This window comes from Cucumis melo, chromosome 1, assembly GCF_025177605.1.
Source record: "Cucumis melo cultivar AY chromosome 1, USDA_Cmelo_AY_1.0, whole genome shotgun sequence".
NCBI lineage: Eukaryota > Viridiplantae > Streptophyta > Magnoliopsida > Cucurbitales > Cucurbitaceae > Cucumis > Cucumis melo.
Genome location: NC_066857.1, coordinates 31,933,667 through 31,948,072, shown reverse-complemented (window position 1 = coordinate 31,948,072; position 14,406 = coordinate 31,933,667). Strand labels below are relative to the sequence as shown.

The 14,406-nt window shown below is 32.5% G+C and overlaps 2 protein-coding genes and 1 non-coding gene across 3 annotated transcripts; 2 read left to right on the top strand and 1 right to left on the bottom strand.

Moving 5' to 3' along the window:
• Positions 1-76: 76 nt before the first annotated feature.
• TRNAL-CAA (transfer RNA leucine (anticodon CAA)) lies at positions 77-160 on the top strand. Its single transcript has one exon. It is a non-coding gene; the product is annotated as a tRNA-Leu (tRNA).
• Positions 161-176: 16 nt separating this feature from the next.
• On the top strand, positions 177-3,379 carry LOC103492733 (uncharacterized). Its single transcript, XM_008453217.2, has 3 exons — positions 177-480; positions 1,174-1,289; positions 2,920-3,379. The coding sequence occupies exons 1-3, from the start codon at positions 315-317 to the stop codon at positions 3,211-3,213; spliced, it is 576 nt and encodes a 191-aa protein (XP_008451439.2). The 5' UTR covers positions 177-314; the 3' UTR covers positions 3,214-3,379.
• Positions 3,380-8,117: 4,738 nt separating this feature from the next.
• LOC103492732 (protein TRANSPORT INHIBITOR RESPONSE 1) lies at positions 8,118-11,920 on the bottom strand. Its single transcript, XM_008453216.3, has 3 exons — positions 10,962-11,920; positions 9,455-9,947; positions 8,118-9,331 (listed from the first exon to the last, which is right to left on the bottom strand). The coding sequence occupies exons 1-3, from the start codon at positions 11,423-11,425 to the stop codon at positions 8,534-8,536; spliced, it is 1,755 nt and encodes a 584-aa protein (XP_008451438.1). The 5' UTR covers positions 11,426-11,920; the 3' UTR covers positions 8,118-8,533.
• Positions 11,921-14,406: the final 2,486 nt, after the last annotated feature.

The window sequence follows — 14,406 nt, the reverse complement described above, 5'->3', positions numbered from 1 at the left end:
CTACTTTATAAACTTTTTGGAAGTTTTTATTTTAATATAAAATAACAATTGTAAAATACAAATGAGTTTCAAATTGGTCAGGATGGCCGAGTGGTCTAAGGCGCCAGACTCAAGTTCTGGTCTTCGAAAGAGGGCGTGGGTTCAAATCCCACTTCTGACATTCTTTTTTCTAATTCTAGTTTTTGTTTCATTTCAATATAATTAACCTTTGTTTTACAACTTTCCCCTTTTCTTCTTCTTTTTCTTCTTATATTTCTTCTTCGTTTTTGACCTAATTCTTCTCAATTTCTTTCATTCTCTCTCTCTCCAACACAATGAAGAATCCCAATGGAAAACACGAACATAAGAATCGCTCCAAATCGAAATTCATGAACACCAACAAACACAATAACATTAAACGATTGGGAGGGAAGGGCCTTTCGCTTGAGGCATTCGCGAACGCTAAATCAACTACCGATTACTATAATCCAGCTTTGATAAGTATGATTCTTCTTAACCTTTCCTTACTTTTTACTTCTTCTTTTTTTTTTTTTTTTCATTATCGATTACTAGCTTTTTAGTTTACTCTTCACTTGTTCATAGTTCTGTAGTATCTACGTTTTGGGTTTTTTGTTTAGGTTTTATGGGGATCAGAATGTTGTTTTTATTTCTTATTTTGGTGAAGAATTAATAATTTGTACTTGTGGGGTCCGATTTCATGTTAAAGTTGGGGGATTACATCGCAAAATCTTGGAAATTGGGTGTTTTAGACTGGAAGTATATGGATATTTTCTCGTGATATAATAGAAAATTGAGGAAATAATTTAAATCTTAGGATGGACGAGTGGTCTGTCTAAGCAAGTAGATTTTTTAGTTTACAGTTTACTGCACACTTGTTGATAGTTCTGTAGAATCTAGATTTTAGATTTTGGGTTATTTTTTTTTTTTTTTTAGTTGTTATGGGGATCAAAATGTTGTTTTAATTTCTATATTTTGGTGGTGAGTGAAAAATTTGTATCCCTCGGTGTTCCATTTTGTGTTTAGAATTGGGGGATTACATTGCAAAATCTTGGAGATTGGATAGTGGAGACTGGAAATATGTGGACTTTCTTCTGGTGATGTAGTAGATTTATTAATTTTATTGGTTTTTGTTTAAGGTAGTGATTGACTCTCGTATATGTATCTTTTGTTCAGAAAAGCAAAGAGAGTTCTATAAGAATGCCAAACATGTCAACAAGTATAAGAAGTTAGTAAAGCATCAGAATCAACAGAATGAGAGGCCTTCTAGCTCTACTGTTGGACTTGTGGAGGTATGACTGTATGATGGGTATCTAATATCGCTTAAAGCTTAAAATTATGCTAGTTAACTTGGTGAATTGTGGACTCTTGAGATGCCTTTCTTTTTGTCGAATGAGATAATGGCATTGCAAAGTATTGCATTAGATGATCTGTTGCAAGTTTTCCTATAGAGAGCGAAGAGCTTTCTTTTTTTTTTTTTTTTTTTTTTTTTTGGTTGTTGAAGTTATTTTAGGTCACTCTTAGTTGATTGTGATTGGCTAGGCATTTAACTCAATGAGCATCTGTATTTCATTCTTGTTATTTAGAGAGAGAGAACTTTGTTTCTTTTGTTTGCTGAAGGTTTTTAGGTCTCCGTCAGAATTGTTTCTTGTCTGTCTCATTTGGTGTTCAGAATATCTCACGAATCCTACCTATACATTTTTTAGTTGGATTATATTATTGTTTGAGTTAGGTTAACTTAAATGAAAATAGGTAGGCTAGATTGGTTCATGAGTTTACTTGAAAATTAGTTTAGCAAATCAATCTGAATTTATTATTAGTTTTAAAACATATTTATTCTCGAACCACTTGTTAAAACTTTTTACTTTTACTTTTTGTTTCATAATATTGAATGTGTTGAATGAGTTAACAGTGTTGTTAACGGTGTTGTTGACGTGAGCCAAGGTAGAGAAGTTATTTAAGGAGGTTGCTGTCATATGTGGCAGGCAGTCATTTGGGTGCTCACTAGCTAGAAAAACTATTCGAGAAGGCCACTACAAGTGGCTTATAGTTATTAGAGACCACTCAGATTTTTTAATGTACATCCGGTTGTTATTAAACCGTGGCTACGTAGTGGTCTCATTGAATGAGTTTTTTTTCCCAACTAACACTTACCACCTATCGGCAAGGTCCTCGAAGTTATGATGCCATGGGCTTTCTCTAAAAATAAAAAATAGTTACCACCTATTGGGCTTCTCTAAAAATAAAAAATAGAGAAATCCTTGTAGCCCACGGAACATAGAAAGGCTGTCTCACCTTATGGGGAGGGAAAAAGAAGGCTGGTCAGAAGAGAACCGGAAAAGAAAAAAGAAGTCAAAGATAAAATTCTAGTTTTTTAATCTATTATTTATTAATTAATAATAATTTATTAGGTGCTGCTGCATCATTTATTTGATTCCTTTTGCTTTCCACTTATGGTGATTATGAGATTTGTCGCCATAAGATACTTCAAGTACGTTTAGTATAGTGTGAGTTACTTATCTTAATTCAATGTTTGAGAATGTATAAATAAAGGTTTTATAGATTAACATTTGACTCTTTTTTGGTTAAATTGAATTTTGTGCAAGTGAACTAAATAACCCTAAGGAAGTCTTCCCAAAATTTTCAGGGTTGGTTTGGTTTGTTTCATTTTTTTATTGTGGTTGATGGTTGTTCTGTTGAAAAAGTTTACAATCCAAATAATTGGGTTTGATCTAAAAGATAACTCCATCTAATCCCGACCAACCTATGAATACCCTTTGTTAGTATCCGTTGATTATGATTTGGAGGGACATCAAACCCATTGAGCATCTGTTTCATTCCATTTCTGTTATGTAAAGAATCTGCTATGCAAATGTGCTGCTTGACCTATAAGCTGACTCACTTTCTTTCTGGTTCGTAAAGGGTGAAAATGAAACCAAATTCGAGAATCAGACGAACGGTAGATGTGGTAAAGAAAGGAATAAAGGTGTACCTAGTCTTCAGGCACTGTATGAGAGAAAGCATGAAGAGAAAGAGAAAGCAAGAATGGAGAAAGAAGCCATTATCGCTGCGAAAAAGGAAGAACGAGAAAGGGCTAAGGCTAGACGAAACTCCACAAGAGAAAAAATGTTCAAAAGGACACAAAAAGGTCAGCCAGTTATGAAGTACAGAATTGAGCATCTTTTGGAGACTATTGGAGCCTCAACGAACCACTAAGGCCTTTTGTTGTTTTCACTGAATTTTGTAGAAGAGTTTTTTGTCCCTTTAGGAAATGTATATTATATTCTCTTGTACCTTTTTAGTTTGCTTCATTATACAATCAAACGATTCCAGTGTATTACAATTTTTAGTCTAATCTAAATCATCCATTTGCTTAATATAATCATATTGCCGTCTATTTGCAAGTGTTTGGATGTAAGTTTTAAGCTTTTTATTGACTGTTCAATGGGAAAAGATTCCTTTCTCTTACAATTAGGTCTTCAAACACATGGAGTCTTATTGCAAAGTAGGGAGTTGTATCGATAGTGTAGTTTGAATAATTAGAAAAAATGTTATCGTAATGTTTCCTATACAATCTCAACTTGTTTACAATAGTGTATCTTCTATGCTTTTGGATGAGATAGTGGTTTAATATGGTATTAGAGCATGCGGTTTAGAAAAGTCTTGTACTCAAGTTCGTATCATCGGTTTTTTGCAATTACTTTCAAATATTTCAAGCTCACAAGTTAAATGGAGTGTTAGTAATACATAATTAGATTTGTCTTCAATCACCGGTTTAAGCTTTTAGGTGAATTAGTAGTTTATTACTTTTTTTCATGTGTAATTGAGAGATTGAAGATTCTTGCAATCTTCTAACCAAAATCAAGTTTTACAATGACAGAACACGGTTGACTTTGTGTTATAAGTATTCTCTTTCTTGCGTATAGATACATGTGTACGTACACATAAAACAAATCGAAATGTTTGTGATGCATTGGAATGGATTCACCATCTAAACGATTAGGCAACAACATTACTGCATCACAAAAATCAAGAGGACAAGAAAGCCTTCAACTTCATTAGAATTGGAATTGATTGAATGAAACAATTCAACCTCTAAGAATTGGTTTCCGATGAAAATAGAGATCAACCAACAAATTACAAAAGATGATTTTCCCAAAAGAAGGTATTCATCTACAAAGAAAGATTGAAAGATTGACAGCATACAAGAAGCAAAAATCAGAAGCTTTGGGACGACCGGAGTTGAATTCAAGGCCAACGATGAATGATATAAGCTCGGCGTGGTTGAGGCTGGCAGATGACCATGAGAGTGAGAGCTATAACAATGGCCATCAAAAGTCCCATAAGATCCAATCCTCCACCACCATCATCATCATTAGAGCAACAAAGCTTCCCCATCAAATTTACAGAAAAGAAAGAACTTTCTTCCCAACAAAGCCTCAAATTGAGCCTCTTGAATCAATTTCTTCTAATTAATAAAGAAACTAACATTTGTGTCAATGCCAATAGCTGACCTCAAAGGAGGGCCCCATATGACAACAGTAGACTTGAGAAAAGTCTCAAGTCTTTGTTGTTGTTAATCTTTGGTTCTTTTCTATGTTTTTAGCCTACCATTTGGCTATTTCTTGCCTTTTTATTTATGTAATGAAGGGAAGAATTAGAGAAAAGAAAAATATTTTGTTTCATAGGGACTCTAATTCAAGTTGCAAGAAAGAATGACGTTATTTCAAAATACTAATTATCATAGAGCTAGAAATTCATGGTAGGAATGACACAATTTTACGCAATTATCATAGCTATATTTAGTTCATATATACTAAATTTATTTTAATGTACCACCCATAAACTTTAAAATGTTTATAATAGATCTCTAGTTATTTACGTATATCTCTCTACATTTTTTTTAATTGTGCGTTTGATAGATTTTTGTGGTTTTAAGTTTATATCCAATACACTACATATGAGAAATTGAGTGGTGCACGTGTCCCTTGCCTCTCTACGTGGCTTCGATTTTGCTAATTATCATTACCATTATAAAATAAAATAAAATAAGAAAATACTTTGCTAGTGCTTTTTTTTAATCAAAATTACTACTGATTTATACTAAAAGTTAACAACTGTGCTTTTAGAAAATTCTAAGTTGTAATCGAAAATAAACCAGTGTTTGGTAAAGTAATATAAAATTGTTGGAGTTTATCTAAAGTAATCAAAGTAGACATATTGTTCCTATTATTATTATTTATTTATATATATATATATATATATAATTATCTATTTTATTATAAATTAATTGTTTAAAATACTATATGATTTAAATTGTGGTTGGTATTTTGTTTAGTCTACTAAATTATTTGATATAAGTTAGAAACATTATTAAAAAATGGAACCAATCAAAATTTCATTGGTATAGGATGGAAAAGATATATTTTTAAAGAGAGTTGTTTTTAAAAACAAGCAAGTATGTAAATTTATACATACAAAAAAACTTTAAAATGATGTTTGAGTATATATTTTCAAATAAAAGGTGTGAGGTTAAATACTTCATGACACATGTTCGTGAAATTGCCTAAACAGCAAAATACTTTTAAATAAATCATGAAATTGATATCTCCTATATAAAATGATACAATTTATAATGGAAGAAACAAGATAAACTTTTATGCTATATTTTATTTTATAATAAATAATCCAAAAAAAATCGTAAAGAAGAATTGTTTAAATTAAGTTTTTTAACCAGTGAGATTGAAATAATATACTGTGGGAAAGCAAGCAACTTTGAAAATCGTAGGAAGTGGTTTGATTATTCTTTTTTTTTTTTTGTATTTTTTTTCCACACTCTTTAGAAGAAATTTCTTGGTAGGGTTCTTAATTAGGTATTGGAATTTTTTTTTCAAAATTTTTAATTAGGTGTTGGGAATTTTAAATTTTAAATTTTATTTTGGTTAGGTGTTGGTAATTTAAAATTTGTGGACTTGGCTGCACTTGAAGAAGGAGTTGACCGTTTAAAAGAATAACAAAATTGGAATTTTTTTTAGAGAGGTAAAACCTACAATAAATAAATTGATAACTAAAATTCCATATGAGAATTTTTAATCCGAATTTTGTTTGAAGAATTTTGAAACAGTAAAGATTTTACATGGTGTCTCTATTGTTGGAAGAATTTATATAATAGTGCATTTATCAAATTCATGGTCAAAATTGTGAATAATACAAATATGTTAATTTGAATTTAATAGGATCGTTTGTATTAAACGTTAGATAATAAGGAGAATAATGGCAACAAGATATGAACTCGGTTTAAAAAATACTCATGAACTTACTGTTTATAGATGTTCTTGATCCAAGATTCTCATCTAAAATAGTAATGAGCATATTAGTCAAATTAAATATGAGAATATGTTTTTCTTTTCCTTTTTATGAGTTCAACAAGATAATAAGATAACTCCATCTTTGGCAATTAAGAAAATAATTTCTTCTTTTTTAAAGTGTAATGTCTTGACTATTATGTAACAATATTAATGTAAAATTTTATTTTAACAAAAAAGAATTCAATCCTATCAAATTATTTCTTTTCCAAAATTTAAAATTAAACGTCTAACAATTAAATTAAAAAATTATTATAAATAGTAAAGCTTACTGAAATATCACAAATATATAAAAATTTTAAATTATAAGGATGATACACGTAGAATGCAACATTGATAGAATATTAGCAAAAATGAGAAAAGGAGCTAAACATTTTTCTACAAAATTATGGATTATAATAAAATTATAGTTGAAATATTGAAATTTGTTCGATTATAATCTTTAGATCTTCAATTTTCCAGTTTTAGTTTCAATAAATCTTAAATTTAGTCTCGAACACTAGTTTTTTCAAAAACAAAAAAACATGTTGTTGGTGTGTTTATTATGAAATTGATTTTATTTTTGTTTCTTCAAACCAAAACCAAAAGTTAAAAAATCATACTCAACTTAATCTAATAAATAAGATTAATGCATAGTATTATAGAAAGGATGAAAGAAAGTGTAGAAATATAATAATAACTAAATGAATATATATATATATATATTTAAAAAGAATGAAGAAGAGGAAGGAAGAACGTGTGGACATCATCAACCAATAAATCTGTTTGCAAATTGACAAACCCACTTTTTTCACAGAAACAGATTCGTCTCTTTGACCTCTCTTTTCCTTTTTCTTTTTCCTTTCACTTTTTTTTTCAAAATCTGCCTCTGTTGAGTTACTTTCACTCTGCCTCTCACCAAAAACACTTTCCCTCTCTCTTCTTTCTCTTTCCCTTTCTCTTTTCTCTCTCTTCTGCTCTGCAGGTCAGGTTGTGACCAATTAATAAGGCTTTTAACAAAAAAAATAAAATGTCTTCAAGTATTTTGAATGGTCATCTCCTCAGGTGGTTTTAACTTCTGTCTGCTAAATACCATTTAAATACTACTTTGGTTTTAATAGTTTTGCTCAATTTTGGTTCGTTGTTGGTATTTGCACTTGTGAAAAGCAATCATTTTGATCTTTGTTTTCATTTTTAAAGAATCAAAATGATCACTTTTTTAGAGTTTTAAAGAATCAAATAGAAGAAAGTTAAAAATGAACATTTTTAAAGTAGATGAATTAAAATGAGCTGAAGTTAAATGTACATAAGGAAAAGTCATAGACTAAAATGATCTGAAGCTGAAAGTATAAGACCTAAACCTAAAGTAGTTTTTAAATCAGTTGGAACCCATAAAAAAAGATAATTCAATCTACTGCGAAGCTCGACAGTCGAGAAAGGCATTTTCTCTCCTCTTTCTCCACAGTAAACAAGGATTCCTTTTCTTCCTTCTCCCCTCTTCATAATTTTGAAACAGATTCCAAAGACTCAATAGAAATCATTCTATGTGCTTTATTCTATCATACATCATCTCATCTCACCATATGAAATCTCTAAATGGAAGGATATAACCAATAGAAAAATCTGAAGTGAGTCAGTCAGTGGCCAGAATTTCAATTCTCTAAAGCTAAATCTCTCCTTGTAAATCTAATCTATCAGAAGAGGATTACAGAATAATGAATAAGAAAGCCAATGAGAAACCAGGAATGGATTTAGAGGACAAGAACTAAGTTCAGATGAAATCTGAAATGAATGTCTAATAATAATTAACATGCAAGCAAAATATTCTGCCCATAGTATACAGGGTGATTTGCAAATTCACCATAAATCTGTTTGGGTACTACAGTACAATGATTAAAAAAAGGAAGAAGAAACTTTGCTATCTTTTTTATTGATCACTAAATGCTTGTTTATCCATCCCCCCACAGCTCACAGCCAAAGTATAAAATGAATGGCAATGGAGTTTCCCTCTGCCTCTGTAAAAATGTACCTCACTCCATTTAAATTAGAGCTGCAAATTATGTTATTGACATAGAGAACTACAATTAGGAGCAGTAAATAGCATGTAGGGCATGTACCTACTACCAGCTCCATTCCCATTATGTGAGCCTTCACTTACTAGGTTTCCATCTTGGGTTTGGTGGAGAGTTGAATCAAGTAAGCTTTAGAGGAGCATCTCCGTCCATTGTCCACACAAAACCAGGCATATCTAACCGACGCCCAGCGACACTTCGGTATATATATAACCTCTCCACAGGACAACTTTCGGGCCTGGTATTTGGAGGACCCCTCTCATCTATAACTTCGACATTGAGTTGGGGAAACTTCTGAGCTAACAATTTGCATGCTCCAAAACTCACTGAGCAAGAAGACATCCAAAGGGATCGCATTGTCTCGAGCTTTGCAGCATTGGCTAAAAGAGCTTTATCACCAAAAGGACAGTCCCTGATCTCCAGCTTGCGAAGACTATCACATCCAGACAACACATGATGAAGACCTAAATCACTATCGCCTGCAAATGCCACAGATAACATCTCTAGCTTTTTACCATAAGTCCCTATATATTCGAAACATCGATCCGTAAGAAGGCCAGAAAGGGAAAAGCGCTGGAGATCTTTGCAATACTCAACAATTGCCCCAAAACCTACATCAAGTGGCTGATCCGTAAGGTAATCGGGAGTCCGTGGCTCCAGAATACATAGACGAAATCTGGTCATGTTTGGACGATTCCTGGCAATGGTCACTAAGGCAGCATTTGTCATTTGACGACAAAAGTACAGAACAGATTGGAGCTTTGGGCAACCTTCAGATACAGAGACGAGGCCCTGTTCTGTCAAAGACACATTTGGTTCCTGCCCATACGGTTCGGATGGAAACACTCTTAATTCTCTAAGATCTTTGCAGGTATCTGCAACAGCTTCAAGGCCAGAATCCTCAATGAAGTCCAGCACCTGCATTTACGATACATTTTGAACTAAGACCATGGTATAGATTGAAGATAAAAATGGACACCAGCCCAAAGGGAAATGCATCATTAACAAGAGAAAAAAAAAAGAATAAAGAATAAGAAATACCCAAAGCTTCTGTAAATTATGACATTGACTGATAAGCTTTGTAAGATCGTCACATTGAATTGTAGCATAGCTTAAGTTTAAGGATGTTAGCCGAGAGCATGTTGGATAAACAGAAGGAAGGTATGCAGGGACAACATCCCAAAATCCTGACAGACTCTTCAATTCTGTGCAGCTTGTAAATGCCCCAGTTAAGCTCGAAAAAACTTCAGATCTCAAGTCAGCCATATAGCATCCAGCACCAAACTCAACCAGCTGAGGGGCACGACGAAGTAGGTTGGCATGCCTATCAAGGGGAACTGGACGATTGAGACGCAGTGTCCTTAAGTTTGGACACCTGTCCACTAGACGCTCCAGTGCTGATACACTCACCTCAGACCCCAAACAAGCAATATTGAGAGATACCAATGACGTATATGTATCAGGAAAATGGCTGAGCCAATGCCCATTCAGATCTTCCACATCACTCTCTCGTAAGTCCAATACTTTCAAATTCCTGGTTCAGTCAACAGCTAGCCGTGTAAAAACAATGATACTTTAAAAGCTTAAAGAAAACCACATTTACATAAAAGCAGGACCCACCCCTTCAACGATGAAAAGAACATGGAAAATAAACCAAAAAAATTATCCAAGGTGCCACCTTTCTCAACCACTTTGCAACAACAGGCACTAAACTGAAGAACTTCCCAGTCTAAACATTGACCACTGTCAAAATATATCACTTCACAGATAGCAGTCTCTAAACCACAATAATAGATGTGATTCTGATTTTCAAATTCTACATAAATTAAGCTCAAAGATTCATTAAAACGATTGTAAACAGACAATGCAGCCAAATTCGAGACTTCAGCACATAGAAACCAACTAAACTATCAAATTATTAGACTCAAATTTTCAAGAATAGAAAAATCGAAAGTCCAAAGTAGAATTTAAGTTCAAGGATGCCAAAAGAAAACTCGTTCAGATTTATAACACTGATAACCATAACTGGATACCAAAATCATATAGGGTCATGAAGTGGTAAAAAGAACGGAGAAGTGAACCAGATTAATGGTTCCAAAACAGGAAGAAAGCAACAAATTTTCCTCCAAAACCCCACCCCAACTCGACCCCCATAAAAATGGAAAGAACAAAAAGGTAAAACGACTCAATCTACTCGTTGAAGCCATCCCAGGCCTACCACGAATAGAAAAACCCATCATTCCCAGTGAGCTTAACTTGAGCTCAGCTCATTCCAACGATAGTAGTTCATCTCACCGAAAATGACATTAGAAAAAACACTTTTCTCAATGACAAGTGAGATTGAGCCAAAACATGAGAGAATGCAAACAAGAGCAAACCTGAAATACAAAAACAAACAACAAACAACAAAGGATTCAACTGACTCAAAACTTCAAGCTCTTTCTCATTCACAATGTTCACTTCAACATCCTTTAACAAGTTGCTTAACGAACGAAAAAACCCTCAAACCCAAATAAAATAAAAACAAGCAAACCCGAAATCCACAAACCTGCAATTAGCAGCAATGGCCGCAAGCCCATCAGTACTGAACCCTTCACAAGTCATCAACACAAGAACCTTAAAATTCTTAAAAGACTTGGAAATGAGCTCCAAACTCTCATCCGTAACCACCATTCTCTTCAACCTGATCTCCTCCAACAAAGGATACGCAGAAGCCATAGCCAGGATCCATGGATAAACATACCCACCCCAACCATCAGGCACCAAACTAAAATCCGCAAAGTGCGGCTTCCCTTTCAACTCCACAGATCTCACATCCGGAAACCGCCTGATTACAGTCTGAGGACTCACCGCATAGCAGTTCCCAACAAAAACCCTCTTCCTACAACATCTCTCAATCTCATACCAAGATTTACACACCATAGAAATCGAGTTCCTGTCTTTATGACACTGTATAAACGAAAACACATGCTCCAACACATCTTCTGGAAACGTACTCGCCATTCTCAGCATATCACAAACTCAGAAATTCTTGCCCTAATTTCCCCTTTTTCCCCTTTCCTTCACCTCCCCAAAGAAATGTCGCAGCTTCCCAAACCAGCCGAAGCTTCCTCAAAAACACACCAAGGTATTCCAATAATAAAGAATAAGAAAAGCCTTAGATCTGAGACGCCATTGACGAGAGCTTGAAAGAGAATTAGAAAGAGATAACCAGAGAAAAACAGAGGAGAAGAGAGAGAGAGGATAAGGTCTTTTATTTTCTTCTTTTTTATTTTATTTTATTTTTCTTTTTATTTTTTATTTATTTTTATTTTTAAAATTAAACAGTGAAGGTAGTGAGGGAGGTAAAGAGTTTAACCAGGGTTAAATAGTACACAATGTGGTAGCTATGTTTGTGGGGGTAGGGTAAGAGAGAGGGAGATATTGATCAACGGAGGAGAGAAAGCCAGGTGTTAAGAAGGAGAAGGGAGCCGTCGGATTTGTCAGAAATGTTATCCAATGGGGGGAAAGGGGTGGCTGCAGAAAAAAGAGTTAGGTTATCGGGAGATATTGAGGAGACGATATATATATATATATATATAGATAGAGAGAGAGAGAGAGAGAGAGAGAGAGAGAGAGAGAGATTAAAAAGAGAAAATGGGTTTTGATAAAAGTGTTACGTTGACGTACCAAAAGGAGGAGACGAGTGTGCGGGGGGAAGGAATCTAATGATTCCGATTGCACGGCTGGATCTGAGAGATTAGGGCAAACATGAACTGGGGACCACGCACGATTAACACAAATAACATTAAATATATAAATATATTAACTATAAATTTATTGTTTATTTTCATTTTTTTCAATCTTTTTGTAAACAAGAGAAAAAGAAAATGAGATGATTTGATGTGAACTCTGGTATGATGACATCAGGACCGTCCAATCATGTGGATTGACTGTTTCGTTCAACGATTCATGTTGATTGATCATCACTTCATTTAATATTATTATTATTATTATTATTATTATTATTATTATTATTATTATTATTATTATAGCAATAACAATATTTGGTAATTATAACATATCGACTCCTTTTTTTCCAAGTAGAGATATATTTTTCAATCACATAACTGTTTTCAGTTTTTTCCCTTTTCATTTTTTAAAATGCCATTTTTTTTTACATTAATATGTGAGGTAAATATTAGAGTCAGGTTATTATTGGTGAATTATAATAGCTTGTATTTTAAAGGTAAATTATTTTAATTTTGTATTTAAGGTGTAATTTATTTTAATTAGAGAATAAAATAGTAAATTTTGTAACAAATAATAAATATATATATATAAGTATAAAATAGTAAATATTGGAGCATGCCACTTTTAAAATAATGCTAACTAATTTTTAAATAGTATTTAAGATATTTGTTAAATTAAAATTTTTAGATTTTGGATTTTATAGGAGATATTTTAGTTATTATAGTTTGATATAACTCCATGATATTTTATTTTAAGAATTATTTAAGAGAATTTCATCCAACTTCTGGTATTGAATTCTAATATAAATTGAATTCCAACTTCTTCTAGAAAAAGTGGGATCAATTTTACAATTTAACTAAATTTCAAGTTAGTTTTTTACAATGTCCTTAACTTTCAATAGAATTTTTTTTTTTCAAATTTTTACAATTTAAAAGGAAAAAATATTTGTAGAACTTGGTTTTACTCACTAGCAAAAAATAGAAGATCAAATAGTACTAATATTCATATAAACAATAGTAGCTTGATAGTTAAGACAATTTTTTTATTTTCAAAAAGACAGAATTTTGATATTTCACTTTTACATTTGTGATGTAATATAGTCTTAAAAGAATCAATATAAAATATGTATTTGTTAGCTGCTGATTTAGATCAGCTTTTCTGAAATAAATCTTTTTGTTTTTTAAAAAATTATTCATAAACAATATAGTTCAAATTTGCTTTAGATATGGAATCCTTCCAAGAAAATAGGAGCAAATGCCTTTTGCAATCTCTTTTAAGTGACGGTAAGGGAATGGAAATAGCAAAATAACAAATAGCTAATAAAAAAATGATGTAAGACTATATAAAAAATAAAGCTACGAAGATAAATAAGAAATGATCAAAGAGATAATTTAAATCCACACTATTGATTTGTGTAATAGTAAATATTAAATAAAAAAAAACCACAATTATAATACTTGATATCATTAATTTGATTTGGAGGAGCCACCCTATTATATAATTTTGTCATCTCTTTATAAGACCGGATATTCAAGACGAATGAAAAAGAAAAAAAACTATTATTATCCGAATAAATGAGACCCCAAATTAAAACCAAAAAAAAGAAAACGATAATAATAATTATTATTATTAATATTATTATTATTATTATTATTTACGAAAAAGCCCACACGTTACATCTCAATCAAACCCTCCTCTTTCTCACTCTAACCCTCTTTTCCCGCGCTGTACGGACGTAAGGGTAATTTTGCAAATTTCGAGGATTTTACAAATTGACAAAAGAAAAAAAAGGTTTTAATTTTTTTTTTTAATTGATTTATTTCTTCCTTCCTTTTCTTTTTAGGGTTTAAATTTTACTTTTTCTTTTTTACTTTTTTCTTTTTCTCAGTTAACAGTTAAAAAGCTAAAAAAGATTGTCAATAGTTACTGCAAAGGGGGGCAGGCGAGGTAGGAAAGTGAATGACGAAAAAGCCCTTGCCACGTGGGTGGGGATGGGGGGTAATTTGGTACGTGTGAGAAAAGGACATTGTATTATGGAGCTGCGATGGTTCAGCATGGAGTGCATGGACCTGTCCCTTTTATGTCCAAAAGCTGAAGGATTGTGATGAACGCTCCAGATTCAATCTCCTTACTAGGGAACATCTTCCCCGTTGGATTTTGCCTTGGTGGGCGTCCTTATCGATGGCTACCCCCAAGCCTTGTCGCTATCTATTCAACTTTTATTTATTTCTTTTTGTAATTAATATTATTTTTCTTTTTCC